A 19,481-nucleotide genomic window follows, 5' to 3' on the forward strand; every position below is an offset into this window, starting at 1 on the left:
TCCACTTTCGTCTTGTCACCACCTTATACGTCTGCACATGAAAATAGCAAACTACTCTTTTCTTAACATGGTTGTGACATTTTATCCAAAATTTCCAGTTGTCTTGTTTTCCAATAGAACTTTTGCGTTTGCCAAACGATTAACAATTTTTCTCTCTATAACGAACAATGTCTCCCTATGTACCATAAAAACACGTTCTATCGAGCTTCTACTAGAAAATATATCAAGTGAATTCACCCTTCAGTCATCGTGTCGTTCAATGTCTATAACTTCTCTAAGCCCCATTTCTCATAATTTAATTGCTAAAAAACCGAAGAGCATTTATAAAACCACAGACGCTGCTGCTCACAGCTTTTATTCAGATTGATCTCGCAGTGCTGACAACCCATGAAAGCTCCTAGCATCCACAGTAGAGCCATTGATCTGATGTCTCTCGTCGTCTACCCTTCGATCGTCAACCGCTTAAGAAGCATTCTTCTGAATCCACTCGACTAATGTGGCAACGCCGAACCCTGTTGCAGTGCGCTTTTTGTCACTGAAGACAGGGCCTGCCATGTCAATGTGCATCCATTGGACCTTCTCATCAACAAACTACAGAAACATGATTCCAAATATGAGTCTTCTAAAGCGTAGAACTAATTTAGAGGATAATCTCATCTTCAGAGGCATGGTAGATTTCTAGAGCTAGTCAAGTCAATCAATGCTGAATGAAAGCACAAAGAGATGATCAAACTACTCCCTTTCAGGAAGTTCAATAAGAAGATGATATCCACCTGTTTCAGAAACAGAGCAGCTGTAATGGCACCACCCGGACGACCACCGGTGTTGACCATATCAGCCACACTCGACTTCATCGACTCCCAATAACTATCCTCCAATGGCATCCTCCAAAGTTTCTCACCACTGGTTTCTGAAGCAGCCAATACCTCTTTTGCCAAGTCATCACTAGGTGTAAAGACACCTGGAAACGAAAGGGAACTCGATATGATAGATATACACTTTATTTCACGCAAACCACATGTTTATTTGCATCATTGAGTAAACAACAACAACCAACCTTTTGAAGAAGTGAGTAAAATTTTATCTATGGTGGCGATATTGTATCCGAAATCAAACCGATATTAATACTTTTTCCAGAGTACTCATGTATGATATTATACAATCCTGTTGATCCTTATATAACTGAAGTAAATTCTTGTTTCAACCCAAAGGGGAGCGCACGTAATGCTTCGGTTGACAGTTTGACTCTTTATTTTCCGAAGAATTTTGAAACTATCAATTTCATTTACTTTTGTAGTCTCCAATTATAAAGCCAGGTGTTTGAGAGAGGAAGGAAAACAAAAAGGTTCGATATCGGAAGTATCTCTAACCATTCAACATTTCTAGAACTCTTGGTTAGAGGTAATCCCTTTTCTAGAACTTTTGTCTAGAACTTTTGTCTATAGGAACTGGACAATCCTATTTGGTCAAATACCTGGCGACAAACTCCTATCTTCCTTTCATCAACAAGTTCCATTTTCTACTTTCTACTTTCTACTTTGTCTTTGATGACTGGAGTTTTTAACAACTCACAAGAAAACCTATTGTCATATTCTTCTTTACAGATCGACTATAAAGCAAATGATGCTCGGTCGGTTACCATACCTGCAATTGAAGGCCCGAGAGCAACTATGCAAGCACCAGTTAGAGTAGCCAAGTCAATTACCTGCAAAGAAATTTAATGTTGCATAAGAAAAGAACAATATCCAGAACTATTAGTTATGACATATCTGGTTACTGCGTAATGCCATAAAAATGAACACAATTTATCCAACTTACACAATATTAGGCAACTTATAAATGATCATGCACGTGTTTTAACTTGCTAAAGCTAGATATTATATGTTAGGATTAGAAGGAACGAGTTCAAGCATCATAGCTACCAACTTAGGATTTAATATCCGATAGGTTCTAAACATGTAAATGACGTAAGGCCAGACAGGCCTGTGAGTTGTCCCATGAGATTAGTCGAGGCGTGCAAGAGCTGGTCTTGACACTCATTGATATTAAATTAAAATACGATAGACTACATGGAAAAGGGCGGATTCATTATTAACTATTTTTAGAACTACAGGTATCCGAGGTTCAATAGATTTATTTTTTTAATTAGATATTGAATAAATCTGCAATATCGACGTTCAATCCAAATTAATCAATCATCTAATATTAATTTATGAATATATATACCTTGTCAACGCCCTGTTTACAAGTATAATCCAAAGCATCAGCGAGCGTAAGCCTGCCTTCAGCATCAGTGTTATTAACCTGAAAACTGGCCAAAATGAAGGTAAATAAAAGGATGATGTATACTATGATTTGTAAGAAGGGGGAGAATAGATCATCAGAAAGCAGGTATCCAGAAAAAGTATAAAGATCATCAATATTCAAAAGCATGCAGGTCCAATTCCAGTCTTTTTCAGCTACATCGAACTGCCATTAAATGCTCGATTTTACATCTCATGTCATCACGATCGAGTATGTGCTTATCGTGGGTAGTATTAGTATCACTCTTATTGTTACAGTTACAATTATTTTTATCAGTGAGTTCCATTTTTAGAAGGTAGGCAGAATATTGTGGTTTCGGTAAGAACTTTCCATACTGTTACAATCAAATCTTAAAGACTGTTTCTTATCCATCCACTCCGAATCAATATAACAGCGAAATTCGGCTCAGCCACACAGTCTGTGTCATCTAAATGACAAACAATTTGGGTCCAAACCGAACACAAGCATAAACAATTACAATGATTTTAGCCCGAAGATACTTTTTATGGTTCAATCGAACAAAGAAGATATACCTCTATCGTCTTTCCATTTGAAGCAGTGATAATATCTCCAGGTCTCATGCCAGTTCCACTTATCATGTTCTCACAGGCAGCAATGACAAAATGAACCTGTTTGATTACAAGAAAAAAGGAATACAAGCTCGTAAAACTTATAAGTACGTTTAAGATCCTAACGATATTAAAGTGGTGAACAGCTCAAATGTTTTACCTCCACTCCAAGAGGCTTGATTTGGCCGATGGCTTTTGCTGCACCAAGAACTGCTGCTGAACCTCCCATGTCAATTTTCATTATATCAATTGAACACCCAGGTCCAGTTTTAATGTTATAGCCACCACTGATGGAAAGAAAAGACGGAGTGTTAACCAACCATATGTTGACTTAAGGACATAAATAAAACCTTATATGAATTTAAGTTGATTCTATCAGAGTAATAAATACATCCATTTCTAATTTCATTGAGCATTTTCTAAAGAAAGTTCCGATTTTGGTCGACATATAATCACCTGTCGAAGGTTAATCCTTTACCAACCAAACCCAATTTGACCGATACCGGTCCACTGGGAGGTTTGTAACACAAGTGGATAAAATGGGGAGGATTTGTGGAGGCTGCAGCAACACCAAGGTAGGAGCCCATCTTCAATTCTTTGCATTGCTCTTCATTTAAAATGGTTGCAGAAAGAACATCGCTGTAAGTTGATGCAATCTTTGTAGCCTCTGCTGCCAGTGCCCCTAATTTGTGGATGTAATTTAACAAGGTCAATACTGCGCATGCATCGATCATAAAATAAACGCTATGACACGTTACATCAATTTGAAACTCAAATATTTTCTTTAGGGTATACAGACTCAAAAATGTAACTGGCCTTCCGTGCCACTGGAAATTTGAAACACGCAGAAGCATATAATCGACTAGGAAGAGAGTGAGGAATGGATTTTAATAGTTAAAACGTAAAATCGAGCAAACCTGGGGTGAGTACATTTGCAGGTGAATTGACAAGTTCTCTTCCTAGAAGTATCCCAGAACTGAGATCTTGAGCATATTTCAGCTTTTTATCTACTTCAGCTCCAGATCCAAGACCAATAATTTCCACAGATTTAAGAGCGGACTTTTTGGACTCTGATTTGTATCTATTGTCTTCAAATATCCCAAGTATAGTTCCTGTAATCCATTCAAGCAAAAGAGAGAATTCAGTATCAAATACAACAACAAGCTGCTCTATCCAGAAGATGAGACAAGTACCAGATGCAATGGCTGAGGCAATGTTGGGCTTGGATTCAGAAGAGTGTTCCTGGGAAGAGGCAAGGGATATAGCAACTTCACTTGCTTGAGATGCCTTCGCTGCTGATGCAACGGCCTCACCTAGACCTCGAAATGCTGCTACATTTGAAGCTGACTGTCCAAGGCCAATCAAACTAACCCTCTTAGTGCCAAGACCAGGATATCTAATAACCGTCGATTGGCCAACCTTTCCGGTGAAGTCTTCCTCAGCAGATACTTCAGCCAACAATCCGCCCAAGCGCGAATCTAGCTTGTTCAAAATCGGATTCTTAAACTTGGAATTTTCATCCTTGTCCACATCTTTCTCTGTCACACCAACTGCAAGCAAATCTCCTTTCCATTCCAAGACATCAATGTCTTTTGCCCCAAAAGATATCTTTGAGACATTTTCACAAACAGGTAACATACAATTAGTACTTCACAACAAACATGAACACCCCAAAACCTCTAAAGAAACAGAATTAAAAAAAAAAAAAATACAACACCCGATCGTTCAGAGTGTTAGAAAATCGATATCAGTTCCAACGATGAATACCGATCAAACGAACTAATAACAAAACGCAATCCGTAACGCAAATGAACAAACAAAGAGACCGAAGCAAATCCATCATGTAGAATAGATCCTCGTAACCCACATTTCAAAAAGCATCAACACAATGCCAATCGATTCAACCTCAAAAACCCATTAAGAGAAACCAACCACGCAATTCCTAAACTTCAATCCAAGAAAACCCAATCAAACAAAACCCACCACAAGTCGAAAAACAAGACAATCAAGAACAAACAATCAGTGGAGTAGTAACATTCCAATGTCCCAATCACCTGGGGGGCTTCATTAGGAGCAGGATTTGTAAGGCCGAGATTGGCCCGGGCCAGCGAGTGAGCCATGCACTTCCCTCCACGAGAACAGAAGCGAAAAAAAGCAAAAGAACCCCGAAGAGAAGCAGAGTAAGAAGGGTGATAAAAATGGGTTAGTTTCCGGAGAACAAAAGAAGAAGAACGAAAAGAATAAGAGGAAGAAGAAGAAGCAAAGGTAGTTCCCAAAGCTCCAACAATGGCGGCCATTTTACTTATTTGTAGTAAATCGTCAGCAAAAAAGAAAGCATCGATTTGCTAAAAGATTAAAGAGATAGAATTCTACGTTCTATGATGGGTTGGGTCTGCAACCTAAGAGATGGGCCGAGGGTCGCTCTTCCTCCTGAAATCTTTTTTATTTTCTAAAATTAATATTTTTTTTATCCAATTATATTTAATTTTAAAATATAGAAATTTGGGAATGTGGCCCTAACGATAAAATATGTTGGATGAGGAAAGTCTCAGCTAATTTAGAAAATGATAAGGGTTTATGCGTACAAAGCAAAGCCACGAGAGTTTATGCTCAAAGTCGACAATATCATGTGGAGAGTCGTGTTCGTCTAACATGGTATCATAGTCATGCCCTAAACTTAGTCGTGCCAATAGATTGGTAAATCCTCAAATGTTGAACAAAGGACTCCAAAAGAAAAGGAGTCTAGCCTTCTCGAAGGCATAGTAAAAAATGACTAAGACAAGGAGTCGAGTTCTCAATTAAGGGGAGGCGTACTTTGTTCGAGGGGAGATGTTGGATGATAAAAGTCCCACATCGGCTAATTTAGGGAATGATCATGCGTTTATAATCAAGAACTACTATCTCTATTGGAAGGAGGCCTTTTGGGGAAACCTAAAGTAAAGCTATGAGAGCTTATGCTCAAAATGGACAATAACATACATTGTGGAGAGTCGTGTTTGTCTAACGAAATATTCCGCAAAAGAAAATAAAAGTTAGAATCCTAAATCCAATCCAAAGTTAGAATCCTAAATCCCACATCGGAAAGTAAGGGGAGGAGGAACTAAAAAAAATCTATAAATAAGACCTCATGCCCCCTTGTATTCAAAACAAAGCATCACTGAGGAATGGAGTAAATTCATGGCGTAACCTTCTGCAACCGAAAACCACAATCCTTTGACAAACAACCAATCATCAACTCTTCCATTGTCGTGAATCTTGTCTAGGATACCGTAATCTGGTAAATTCTTCATCCTTTCTCAGAACTTCATTGTCGTCAATCGTGTCTGGGATATGTAAATTCTTGATCCATGGCGAGATCGCTCAGGGACTGGGAGAGTGAGTCAGTGACCAAACATGTCAACACCACGCACGGGAGTGGTGAAGCTTGCTAAGGGAGCCGTTAGTAAGTTTGGAAAACCCTCAAATCTCTGTTTTTACATCTTACGTTATGTTTGAGTTTGATATTTATCTATGAGGTAGGTGTCTCGTCAATGAACAAACACTTTCAATTACCTGCAAAAGCAATGTTGTCACATCAATTACTATTTGATTAATGTATGTCCAAATATAAAGGTGAGTTGTCAGATTTTATATATTTTGCTTGCTGTACTGTACTACTCACCTCGAGTAACTGTCCTAGTGTCTATTGGTTTTGGTCTTTGGGTTGTCAATGTTGCTTACTCTGTCTTTTCCAGCCAAACACTGCATTATGGTTTCTTTAGCCAAACACTGCAGTTCCCTAATGGAAGGAATTCCCTATATTTGTCTTTTTTTCGGAACCATTAAGTCAATCAAAGGAATCAGATATGACTTGTGCTCATTTTAGTTCGTCATTACTTTGTCAAACGAGTAATTAATACAAATGACAATGCCTTGAGAGACAGAGGAGGGAGAAGAGGGGTAGGAGAAGAAACAGAGAAAATGAACTTATTAGGGACAAAGATCTCATCAATTTTTCCATTGGAAAGTCTTCCATTGACAGGTTCTTCCTGCACACTGTTCTCCATTTATCATTTGTTCCCCCTTTGTTTTGTTGCTTGTAGACTAAAGGTGATCTTCATTCATTCCTTTCCCTAAAGGTGACATTTATCACCGTGATCTTCATTTCCTGGATCTTTTATAAGATTTTGTAATTTGGAATGAGATATCACATGAGTTCGAAAGAAAAAATCTAAAGAGAAGAACAGTATTTACCAAGGGTGGGCTTAGATGGTTACTAATGGTATTAGAGTATCGGCAGGTGTGTCAGTGAGGGTGCTGGGTGGGTCCCCAAGGGGGTGGATTGTGAGATCTCACCGGTTGGAAAGGGAAAGTTCAAAGAAGACAATATCTTCTAGTGGTGGACTTGGATTGTTACATTACTCATTATCATCGTCCATCTCTCATTCTTTTGAGTTGGAGTCTAAATCTGTAATTTTGTGTTTTGTTGGCTAGCTTTTCTTGCTTCTTATTTTTATTTTATATTACCATCATGTATTCTTTCAGTTGTTCTCAGTGAAGCATATTGTGATAGCAAATGAGGAAATAGATTTAGGGGAAGGTGTATACATACACCAAGGAAACGCTTGATAGAAAAGTCTAAAACACTAAGAATTGCCAAGAATCCTTAACAAGAGTCTTTATTGATATTACTAATACTTAACGTAACTTTTATTTAGATTGATTTCTCAATGCTGCAACCCTTGAAAACTCTTAGCATCCACCTTAGAGGTGTTTATTTATTGTTGAGGTCCTTGCCATGCCTGAACCTCTTAAGAAGCATTCTTTAGAACCCACTCCACAAGTGTGGAAACACCGAATCCAGTTGCAATACTCTTCCTGGCATTCCAAACGGGACCAGCAATGTCTAGGTGCATCCATTGGACATTGTCAGCAACAAACTACACAAACCAACTTCCAAGTTAGTGGGTATCTATATATCTATCTAAGAGCTCTTTAAGATATCATTTGGTTGGTAAGAACATGAGTGACAAATACCTGCTTCAGAAACAGAGCGCCTGTGATAGCACCGCCTTGACCAGGACCAGTGTTGATCATATCAGCCACGCCTGATTTCATTAACTCCCAATAGCTTTCCTCCATTGGCAGCCTCCATATCTTCTCGCCACTCCTCTCTGCAGCATCAATTACCTCTTTTGCTAGATCTTCATTTTGTGTAAAGGCACCTGGAAACACACACATGAAACACAATCACATGTTCTTATCTTCAAATGAAGCATGAAGAATAAGATGATTTGAAGATTATTCATACCTGCAACTGAAGGCCCAAGAGCTATTATACAAGCACCAGTTAGAGTAGCCAGGTCTATAATCTGCAAAGCATTTTGATGTTGCATTAGATATCTAATCTGTAACAGCCCAAGCCTACCGCTAGCTGATATTGTCCGCTTTGGACTTTTCCATCCGTACTTCTCCTTAAAGTTTTTAAAACGCGTCTGTTAGAGAGACGTTTGCACACCCTTATAAAGAGTGTTTTGTTCCCCTCTCCAACCGATGAGGGATCTCACAATCCCCTTCTTTAGGGCTCAATGTCATCGCAAGTAGATATTGTCCTCTATGGACTTTCCCTTCTGGGCTTCTCCTAAGTTTTCAAAACGCGTCTCCCATACCCTTATAAAAAAAATTTTGTTCCCCTCTCCAACCGACGAGGGATCTCACATAATGAATCCACAAGGTTAACGATCAATGAACATTATAAAATTGTCAATACTAACTTATTGTATATTAACCTTTTCAACACCCAGGTTACAAGTGTATATCAAAGCATCAGCAAGGCAAAGTCTTCCTTCAGCATCTGTGTTGTTAACCTGAAAATACAAAGCAGATACAATCAATGAATGATGATAGCCTAAAGATCCTTTTTTGTGGGTCAATGAACCCAAGAATATATACCTCAATTGTCTTTCCATTTGAAGCTGTGACGATATCACTTGGTCTCATGCCAGTTGCACTTATCATGTTCTCACAAGCAGGAACAACAAAATGAATCTGTTCGGGAACCAGAAAACAAGCCCAGGAGGAACAACAAATATTAGATCTATTGGACAATTAAGAGCTTAATGACATGGAAAGGAGTGACAGATCTAATGCTTTACCTCTACCCCAGGAGGTTTAAGTTGAGCAATGGCTTTTGCTGCTCCAAAAATTGCTGCTGCCCCTCCCATATCATTCTTCATTGTTTCAATGCTACTGTTGGGTCCTGTTTTAAGGTTGTAGCCACCACTAATTGAAAGAAGAAATCAGTGAGTTACTCAAACATTTCTTGAGCATTTGCTAAAGAAACTCATCAGGGTAGTTCATGAATGATCACCTGTCAAAGGTAATTCCTTTACCAACTAAACCCAATTTGGTTGATACAGATCCACCGGGAGGTTTGTAACACAGGTGGATAAAATGAGCAGGATTTGCAGTGGCTGCTGCAGTGACACCAAGGTAAGAACCCATCTTCAATTCTATGATTTTTTCTTCTTTGAAAATGTTTGCTGAAAGAACATCGTTGTACTTCTCGGCGATCTTTGAAACCTCTTCTGCCAATTCCCCTAATATGTGGATGCAATTTAGCTAAGTCAGTGCTATGCATGTTATATGAAGTTGATACTCAATATTAGTTCAAAGTAAGTGATAGATATTAAAGCATAAGAAAGGAGGGAACCTGGGGTAAGTATATTTGCAGGTGAATTTACAAGTTCTTTTACAAAAACCACCCCAGAACTGACATATTCTGCATATTCTAACTTTTTCTCCATATTAGGTCCAAATCCAAGACCAAGAACATCCACAGATTGGAGTAGAGTCATTTTGGGGTCTGATTTGTATCGGTTGTCGTCAAATATCCCATTGACAATCCCTGTGATACATAGAAAATTCAGTGTCTTGAACGTTTAGTTCTATACTTTGGCTGAAGCCTTTTATTAGTAAATATTGTCTGCTTTGGCACGTTATGGATTGCTGTCAGTCTCACGATTTTAGAATGTGTCTACTAGAAATAGGTTTCTACACTCTTATAAGTATGTTTCGTTCCTCTCTCCAACCGATGCGGGATCTCACAATTCACCTTTTTAGGGGCCTAGCGTTCTTGCTGGCACACCGCTCGATGTCTGGCTCTGATACCATTTGTAACAGTCCAAGCCCTGTGCTAGCACAGATATTGTCCGCTTTGGCCTGTTACGTATCGTCATCAACCGTGTATACTAGGAAGAGGTTTCCACACCCTTGTAAGAAATGTTTTGTCCCATCTCTAATCGATGTGGGATCTCACAATCCACCCCTTTTCGGGGTCTAACGTACTCGCTAGCACACTGCCCGGTGATTTGGTCTAATACCATTTGTAACAACCCAAATCCACCGCTAGCAAATATCGTCCGCTTTGGCTTGTTATATATCGCCGCCAACCCTCACGGTTTTAAAAATGCGTTTACTAGTAAGAGGTGTTCACACCCTTATAAAGAATGTTTTGTTCCCCTCTCTAATCGATGTGGGATCTCACAATCCACCTTTTTTGGGGGTTAGCGTTCTCGCTAGCACACCGCTCGATGTCTGGCTTTGATACCATTTGTAACAGCCCAAATCCACCGTTAGTAGATATCGTCCACTTTAGCCCGTTACGTATCGCCATCAGCCTCACGGTTTTAAAACACGTCGACTAGGAAGAGGTTTCCACATCTTTAATAGGAATACTTCGTTCCCCTCTCTAACCGTCGTAGGATCTCACACCTCTCTACAAATACTCTACGGTTCTTTTGACTAATTTTTGAAGTAATTTTAGGACGAAGTATAAAGATTAGAAGAGGTACCAACTGCAATGGCAGAGGCAATGTCAGGCTTGGATGCATCCGACAGGTCCTCGGAGAAGGCAAGACCGAGAGCAAGTGAAGCTGCTCGAGATGCCTGTGCTGCTGCTGCAATGGCCTCACCTAGACCAACAAAGGCTACAGCTCTAGAAGCTGATTGGCCAAGGCCAAATAAACCAACCCTCTTAAATCTCAAGCCAGAAACTCTTAGAACAATGGATCGGGCAGACTTTCCAGAGAACTCTTCCTCTGAAGAAGCCTCACCCAACAATCCACCCAAGGCTTCATTCAACCTGTGCAAAAGGGGATTCTTGAAGTCGCCCTCTTCATCCCTCTCCATATCTTTCTCTATCACACCCACAGCAACCAAGTCTCCACTCCATTCCAAGACATTAATGTCTTTTGCAGCAAAATTTATCTGCGAGGCATTTTAACAAACAGTTAACATACTCTATTACTACTTCATGCCAAACATATGAACACCTTGAAGCGCTTCTGTAACAACTCAGATCTACCGCTAGCAGATGTCCTCTTTGGACTTCCCCTTTCGGGCTTTCCCTCAATGCTTTAAAACGCCTCTCCTAGAGGAAGGTTTCTACACCCTTATAAAAGGGTGTTTTGTTCTCCTTCCCAACTAATGTGAGACATCATAATCCACCCCCTTTCGGGGCCCAGTGTCCTCGGCACTCGTTCCTTTCTTTCATCAATGTGGGACCCCTTCCAAATCCACTCCCCTCTGGGGCCCAGCGTCCTTACTGGCATATTACCTCGTATCTACCCCCTTTCGGGGACTACGAGAAGGCTGGCACATCGTCCGGCGTCTGGCTCTGATACTATTTGTAACGACCTAGATCTACCGCTGGCCGATATTGTCCTCTTTGAGTTTTCTCTTGAGGGAAAGGGCTTTCCGGCTTTAAAATGCGTCTGCTAGGAGAAGATTTCCACTCTTAAAAACAGGATGTTTTGTTCTTCTCCCCAACTAATGTGGGACATTACCGCTTCAAAAAATGAGAGTGGAAGAAAATGCAAAAATAAGTAGATGAGCATTAAAATGCAAGAACAATGGTGTTTCGTTCTCCTCCCTCGCCTAATGTATGTGGGACATTATAGCTTCCAAAAGAGGAAATGGGAAGAAAATGCAAGAACAAGTAGATGAGCATTTATGTCGGACAATATATATCGTACGAACCTTAGGGGCATTGCTTGGGCCAGGACGAGTAAGGCCAAGAGTATCATTTGGTGTATCAGCCATGAACTCAACTCCCTCAACACAAGAACAGATCAAAATGAAGTATCAGAAGAAGAAAGTGAATGTGGTGGTTTGGTGAAGGATCCCAAACACTTATTTATAGTCAGCCATTGGCTAAGAACTTAGAACATAAAATAGTTTTAAGAGAACTTTTTTTTTAACTTTTTAATTAATGATATATATTTTAATCCATTGAAACTCGCATAGACTTGTGTTTCTCGATTATTATTATAAAGTTGGCTTGAATACTCTATCTTAAGTCTTCTTACTTTTTGACTTCGGTTGATTTTGTTTCCTATGTTTTTTAATTTAATATTTTAAAATGAATTAAAATTCATAAAAAAAAGTTATTTTACTCGTTTTTAACGGCAACAATAATACTATCTTAGTCTTCTTACTTTTTGACTTCCGTTCATTTTGTTTCCTATGTTTTTTTAATTTAATATTTTAAAATGAATTAAAATTCTTAAAAAAAAGTTATTTTACTCGTTTTTAACGACAACAATGCAAGGTTGCTTGATTGATTTATTCTACGAGGATACAAGTTGAACAAATAATAATAAATTTTTTTCGTTTTTATAATTTAATTTATTATTATTAGTTATTATTTCAATTTTTTCAATTTCTTCTTGAATATTTCGAAATTTTCAATTTTGTTTTGTAATGTAATAGGTATATTCCTTATTTATTTTTTTAGTCATATTTTCATATTTGTTGGCAAAATAAAGATCTTTTCACTGGTGTGTGCATATTTAGAAATTTTGGGATTAATATATATATATATATATATATTTTTTTTTTTTTTTGTTGTTCAATTATAATTAAAGGAGATTTACTTCCATATTTATCCCGACATGTAATCCATATGAGACGTGCACGAAGAAGAAGGAAGATGAGGAGGATTTGAAAAAAGCCCTTGTGTTTGCTTTGCTTTCTTCTCTTACCTAATGGGATTTTAGCTATGTAGGCTTTTCGATAAACATGATTCACCAACCTTGAGAGATGAGTTATGGAGATCATGACGATAAAGTTATTCTTCGTCTTTTATTCATGCTCATCATGCATGGTAATTCATAGTATCTCATAGGGCATAAACGTACTTAGGAGGGTCACACGTTACGTAACCCTCCTGTGTGATATTCATGCTTCAGTCAATTCATCCAATCTAGCTCGTAGACGTTTCAATAGTAAGTTCACCTATTGTGTTGACCTAACTCGATATACCTAAGTACTTTTTAGCTAGTAGTAGCCTATTCTGTTCGTCGTGGTCCAAAATCAAATTTAAAAACTATTTACGAAACTAACTTTACCTAATTCACCTAAAATAATCGTAAACAGCCGTAAACATCTCGAAAACTTATTTATAATGTGCCATTGGCAAAGAGGAAAAGATCAATTTGGCAAAGATGAACATAATTTTTATTATATTATTTTTCAAAACCACATGTTTTGTGTTATGGTTCATACATTTTTGTTTGTTTGTTTTGGTGCCTTTTCATTATTTATACTCTGTTAAAATTAAATTTATACTCTGTTAATATTTTTACTTTAAAATATTTTTTTTTACAACGGTGTGGAAACTTTTCACTAGCAAACGTGTTTTAAAAATCATGAAGGGAAAGTCCGAGAAGGACAATATCTGTTATTGGTGGGCTTGAGCTTTTACAACTTTCGTAATGAATGGATATATTTTACATATAGCTATCGGACCATATGGACGATGGTAAGCAAGGAAACAATGAGGAGACATGGAATAAACATCCACGTGCCCACTTTGACGCGGAAACACTTGGCAAACTTAAATGCACCAATGTCGGATGGAAGGAGTTTTAAAACTTTTTAACGAAGTTTTGAAAAAAGACTTGAATCAAAGCAACGAGCTTTAAAATGATAAACGATATCTTATTCACTAAGCTATGTTCAGATTGACAGATAAGAATATGAATAAAAAACGTTTCTTTCAAATACGACATTAGTATTAGGTCCGCGTCATTTTATATGCTTTTTTAACATTATAATTCTAGGTTGCTTGTTTAACTTCTCGCTCGAAACAAATAATAATAATTTCTCGTTCTTCTTTTTATCCAATTTTGTAGGCGTTTGACACAAATTTAGAATCTTAACTTAAAACTGTGTCTGAAGTACACCATAGATTTAGAGTTGCACTCTTATGTGCTATCGGACACGTTATGTCATGGATATAGTCATTATTATAAACGAATTGTTCGTAATTATGACTCGATCAAAAGTCTAACGAAACGCACAATACGAGAAACTCGGGTGCTTTATTGATATTACTTAGACACAAGTTTTATTCAGATTGAAAACTCATAAGATCCACTTAGAAGTGTTGAATTAATATTGAGGTTCTTGCCACTCTTGGACCTCTTAAGAAGAGTTCTTCATAACCCACTCCACAAGCGTGGAGACACCAAATCCAGTAGCAATACTCTTCCTGGCATCCCAAATAGGGCCAGACATGTCAAGGTGCATCCATTGCACATTCTCATCAACAAACTACACAAACAAACTTCCAAGTTAGTGGGTATCTATCTATGTATCTACAGCTCTTTATGATATCATTTTGTTGGTAAGAACATGAAAGAACGTTTGAAGATGATACCCACCTGCTTCAGAAACAGAGCGCCTGTGATAGCACCGCCTTGACCAGGACCAGTGTTGATCATATCAGCCACGCCTGATTTCATAAACTCCCAATAGCTTTCCTCCATTGGCAACCTCCATATCTTCTCACCACTCCTCTCTGCAGCAGCAAATACCTCTGTTGCTAGCTCTTCGTTTGGTGTAAAGGCACCTGGAAACAACTCACATGAAACACATTCACATGTTCTTATCTTCAAATTAAGCATGAAGAATAGGATGTTATGAAGATTATTGTACCTGCAACTGAAGGCCCAAGAGCAGTTATACAAGCACCGGTTAGAGTAGCGAGGTCTATAATCTGCAAAGCAATTTGATGTTGCATTAGAAATGCAACGACGCAAGCCCAATGCTAGTAGATATTGTCCTATTTGAATTTTCTTTTAAGTTTTTAAAACACGTCTGTTAGGGAGAGGTTTCCACACCCTTATAAAGAATGTTTCGTCCCCCCTCCAACCGATGTGGGATCTCATAATCAACCCCCTTCGGAGTCTAGCGTTCTCACTGACAGTCGTTCTCCTCTCCAATCAATGTGGGACCCCCTAATCCACCCTCCTTCAGGGCCAAGCGTCCTCACTAGCACTTCGCCTGGTGTCACCCCCCTTCGGGGTTTAGCCTCCTCACTGGCACATAGGCCGATGTCTGGCTCTGATAGCATTTGTAACAGCCCAAGTCCACCGCTAGCAAATATTGTGCTCTTTGGACTTTCCCTTCCAAGCTTTCTCTCAAGGTTTTCAAACACGTCTGCTATGGAGAGGTTTCTACACCCTTATAAAGAATGTTTTGTTCCCCTCTCCAACCGATACGGGATCTCACAATTCACCCTCTTTGGGGCCAGCGTCCTCGCTGGTACTCGTTCCCCTTTTCAATCGATGTGGGATCTCACCATCCCCGTTCCACTCTCCAATCGAGGGATCTCACATAATGAATCCACAAGGTTGGGTTGCCCACCAATGAACGCTTATCGTATATTTACCTTATCAACACCCAGCTTACAAGTGTATATCAACGCATCAGCAAGGGTAAGTCTTCCTTCAGCATCAGTGTTATTAACCTGAAAATGAAAAATAGATACAATCAATGAATGATGATATCCCAAAGATCCTTTTTGTGGGTCAATGAACCCATGAATGTATACCTCAATTGTCTTTCCATTTGAAGCTGTGACAATATCACTAGGTCTCATACCAGTTGCACATATCATGTTCTCACAGGCAGCAACAACAAAATGAATCTGTAGGGGAACAAGAAAACAAGCCCCCATTATCTCTATTACACAGTTAAGAGCTTCATGACATGGAAACGAGGGACAAATCTTGTAACGATCCAAGTCCACCGCTAGAAAATATTGTCCTCTTTAGACTTTCCCTTTCGGGAATCCCCTTAAGGTTTTTAAAACGCGTATGCTAGGGAGAGGTTTCCACACCCTTATAAGGAATGCTTCGTTCTCCTCTCTAACCGACGTGGTATCTTACAATCCATCCCCCTTGGGGCCCAGCGTGCTTTCTAGCACACCACTCGGTAACTGGCTCTGATACCATTTGTAATAACTCAAGCCTACCACCAGCAGATATTGTCCTCTTTGGGCTTTCCCTTTTGGATTTTCCCTTAAGGTTTTTAAAACGCGTTTGCTAGGGAGAAGTTTCCACACCCATATAAAGAATGTTCCGTTCTCCTCCCCAACCGACGTGGGATCTCACAGATCTAATGCTTTACCTCTACACCAAGAGGTTTAAGCTCAGCAATGGCTTTTGCTGCTCCAAAGATTGCTGCTGCCCCTCCCATATCCTTTTTCATTGTTTCAATGTTACTGCTGGCTCCTGTTTTAAGGTTGTAGCCACCACTAATGGAAAGAAAAAACCAGAAAGTTACTCAAACATTTGTTGAACATTTGCTAAAGAAACTTATCAGGGTAGTTCATGAATGATCACCTGTCAAAGGTAATTCCTTTACCAACTAAACCCAATTTGGTTAATACAGGTCCACAGGGAGGTTTGTAACACAGGTGGATAAAATGAGCAGGATTTGCAGTGGCTGCAGCCGTGACACCAAGGTAGGAACCCATCTTCATTTCTATGATTTCTTCTTCATTGAAAATTTTTGCTGAAAGAACATCGTTGTACTTGTGGGTAATCTTTAAAACCTCCCCTGCTAGTTGCCCTAATATGTGGATGCAATTTAGCTATGCATGTTATATGAAGTTGATACTCAATATTAGTTCAAAGTAAGTGGTAGATATTAAAGCATAAGAAAGGAGGGAACCTGGGGTAAGTATATTTGCAGGTGAGTTTACAAGTTCTTTTCCAAAAACAATCCCAGAACTGACATATTCTGCATATTTCAACTTTTTCTCCATATTAGGTCCAAATCCAAGACCAAGAACATCCACAGATTGAAGTAGACTCATTTTTGGGTTTGATTTGTATCTGTTATCATCAAATATCCCATTGACAATCCCTGTGATACATAGAAAATTCAGTGTCTTCAACGTTTAGTTCGGGTCGAAACCCATTGCTAGCTGATATTATCCGCTTTGGTTCATTACGTATCGTTGTCAGCCTCACAGTTTTAAAATGTGTCTATTAGGAAGATGTTTCCACACCCTTATGAGAAATGTTTCGTTCACCTCTCCAACCGATGTGGGATCTCACAATCCACACTTCTTAGGGGCCTAGCGTCCTTGCTAGCACACCATCCGGTGTCTGGCTTTGATACCATTTGTAACAGCCTAAGCCCACTACTAGCAGATATTGTCCACTTTAGCTCGTTACGTATCACCGTTAGCCTTACGATTTTAAAATGCGTCTACTAGGAAGAGGTTTCCACATCCTTAGAAGGAATGTTTCGTTCCCCTCTCCAACCGACGTGGGATCTCACAATCCACCCTTCTTAAGGGCCCAGAGTTCTCGCTGGCACAAGCCCAGTGTCTGGCTCTGATACCATTTGTAACAGCTCAAGCCCACCGTTAGCAGATATTGTCCGCTCTGACCCGTTACTAACGCCATCAACCTCACGGTTTTAAAACGCGTCTACTAGGAAGAGGTTTCCACACCCTTATAAGAAATGCTTCGTTCTTCCCTCCAACCAATGTGGGATCTCACAATCCACTTTTCTTGGGGGCCAGTATCTGGCTCTGTTATCATTTGTAACAGCTCAAGACCACCGCTAGAAAATATTATCCACTTTGGCTCGTTACGTATCGACATCAGTCTCACAATTTTGAAACACGTTTACTAGGAAGAGGTTTCCACACCCTTATAAGAGGTGCTTCGTTCCCCTCTCCAACGAATGTGGGAAGTAATTTTACGACTTAGTATAAAGATTAGAAGAGGTACCAAGTGCAATGGCAGAGGCAATGCCAGGCTTGGATTCAGCCGAAAGGTCCTCGGAGAAGGCAAGAGCTAGAGCAAGTGAAGCAGCTCGAGATGCCTGTGCTGCTGCTGCAATGGCCTCACCTAGACCAACAAAGGCTGCCGCACTAGAAGCGGACTGGCCAAGGCCAAACAAACCAACCCTCTTAAATCTCAAGCCAGAAACTCTTAGAACAATGGATTGGGCAGACTTTCCAGAGAACTCTTCCTCTGAAGAAGCCTCACCCAACAATCCACCCAAGGCTTCATTCAATTGATACAAAAGGGGATTCTTGAAGTGGCCCGCTTCATCCTTCTCCACATCTTTCTCTCTCACACCCACAGCAACCAAGTCTCCGTTCCATTCCAAGACATCAAGGTCTTTTGCAACAAAAATTATCTGTGAGGCATTTTAACAAACAGTTAGCATACTCTATTACTACCTCGTGGCAAACGTATGAACACGCTAGACATATGCTTAGAGATGTCTACGAGGTAGGATAAAGATTAGGAAGCTTTATCCGTGCTCGTTTCTCGATTCTTGCCTCCTATTTCAGTTTCCATCTCTAATAAATTTGTAAGAGATCACGCTCAAGCCCCCACTAGCATTGGCCCATAATATATTTTCGTGAGTCTCACAATTTTAAAATGAGTTTGTTAAGGTGAAGTTTACACGTCATTATAAAAAAAAATTGTTCACTTTTTTTAAAAAGGTATCTATTAGGGAGAGGTTTTCACATACTTATAAAGAATGATTCGTTCCCCTCTCCAACCGACGTGGTATCTCACAATCACCTCTTGGTGGCCCATCGTTCTTGCTAGCACACTACCTAGTGTCTAGCTCTGATATCATTTGTACTAGCCCAAACCCACTGCTAGAAAAGAGTATCTGTTTTGGCCCGTCATGTAGCGTCATCAACTTCATGGTTTTAAAACATGTCTAGTAAGGAGAGGTTTCCACGCCCTTATGAGGAATGCTTCTTTCCGCTCTCTAACCAATGTGGGGTTTCACAATTTTCCACACCCTTATGAGAAATGCTTCGTTCCGCTCTCTAACCAATGTGGGGTCTCACAATCTTCCACACTGGAAATATTTAAACTAAGTAGGGGACGGAGACAGAGACGAAGAATATTAACTCATCTCTCTCTATTCTCTCTCCAGACTCCATTCAAACAAGTATTTTCCACTCAGACGAATACAGTTCCCTGCAAGTTAAATGAACATCTCTAACGATGCTCGCAACCCATTAATCTTAACAATATACAAACGAACATTCAACCCTTTAAATCCAAAAAAACTCAAACAAACTAAAGCACTTCCAAAAAAATGGGAAGAACAAGTAGATGAACATTAAACTTGGCGTGTCCTACAAACCTTAGGGGCATTGCTTGGGCCAGGTCGAGTAAGGCCAAGAGTGACACGAGCTATGTCAGCCATGAACTCAACAAAACAACAGACCAAAATGCTCTAACGCCCACGCCAAATATGGATCGAAGTCCGAAAGGAAGAAGAAAGTGA

General features: G+C 39.5%; 3 protein-coding genes and 1 long non-coding RNA gene across 5 annotated transcripts; 1 reads left to right on the forward strand and 3 right to left on the reverse strand.

The window, feature by feature from the left end:
* Positions 1-206: 206 nt before the first annotated feature.
* Positions 207-5,300, reverse strand: LOC111804726 (leucine aminopeptidase 1). Its single transcript, XM_023689493.2, has 10 exons — positions 4,928-5,300; positions 4,067-4,481; positions 3,791-3,985; positions 3,330-3,555; positions 3,034-3,160; positions 2,838-2,933; positions 2,227-2,304; positions 1,645-1,705; positions 774-961; positions 207-591 (listed from the first exon to the last, which is right to left on the reverse strand). The coding sequence occupies exons 1-10, from the start codon at positions 5,168-5,170 to the stop codon at positions 463-465; spliced, it is 1,758 nt and encodes a 585-aa protein (XP_023545261.2). The 5' UTR covers positions 5,171-5,300; the 3' UTR covers positions 207-462.
* An 80-nt stretch (positions 5,301-5,380) lies between these two features.
* On the forward strand, positions 5,381-9,848 carry LOC147790401 (uncharacterized). Its single transcript, XR_015422880.1, has 4 exons — positions 5,381-6,315; positions 8,885-9,154; positions 9,272-9,344; positions 9,664-9,848. It is a non-coding gene; the product is annotated as an uncharacterized LOC147790401 (long non-coding RNA).
* LOC111804744 (leucine aminopeptidase 1) lies at positions 7,653-12,045 on the reverse strand. The gene is made up of 10 exons (XM_087128222.1): positions 11,892-12,045; positions 10,706-11,120; positions 9,565-9,759; positions 9,223-9,451; positions 9,008-9,134; positions 8,805-8,900; positions 8,642-8,719; positions 8,164-8,224; positions 7,890-8,077; positions 7,653-7,792 (listed from the first exon to the last, which is right to left on the reverse strand). The coding sequence occupies exons 1-10, from the start codon at positions 11,952-11,954 to the stop codon at positions 7,664-7,666; spliced, it is 1,581 nt and encodes a 526-aa protein (XP_086984348.1). The 5' UTR covers positions 11,955-12,045; the 3' UTR covers positions 7,653-7,663.
* A 2,172-nt stretch (positions 12,046-14,217) lies between these two features.
* On the reverse strand, positions 14,218-19,464 carry LOC111804785 (leucine aminopeptidase 2, chloroplastic). 2 transcript variants are annotated; one of them, XM_087128221.1, is made up of 10 exons: positions 19,338-19,464; positions 17,948-18,362; positions 16,875-17,069; positions 16,544-16,772; positions 16,329-16,455; positions 15,751-15,846; positions 15,589-15,666; positions 14,853-14,913; positions 14,579-14,766; positions 14,218-14,468 (listed from the first exon to the last, which is right to left on the reverse strand). In XM_087128221.1, exons 1-10 carry the CDS (start codon positions 19,398-19,400, stop codon positions 14,340-14,342), a joined length of 1,581 nt encoding a protein of 526 aa, XP_086984347.1. In that variant the 5' UTR covers positions 19,401-19,464; the 3' UTR covers positions 14,218-14,339. The 2 variants fall into 2 exon arrangements, with proteins under 2 accessions (XP_086984347.1, XP_086984346.1); XM_087128220.1 differs by having other exon boundaries at positions 15,589-15,846.
* Positions 19,465-19,481: the final 17 nt, after the last annotated feature.

Source organism: Cucurbita pepo, chromosome 11 (assembly GCF_057944985.1).
Source record: "Cucurbita pepo subsp. pepo isolate OVF chromosome 11, ASM5794498v1, whole genome shotgun sequence".
In the NCBI taxonomy this organism is placed as follows: domain Eukaryota; kingdom Viridiplantae; phylum Streptophyta; class Magnoliopsida; order Cucurbitales; family Cucurbitaceae; genus Cucurbita; species Cucurbita pepo.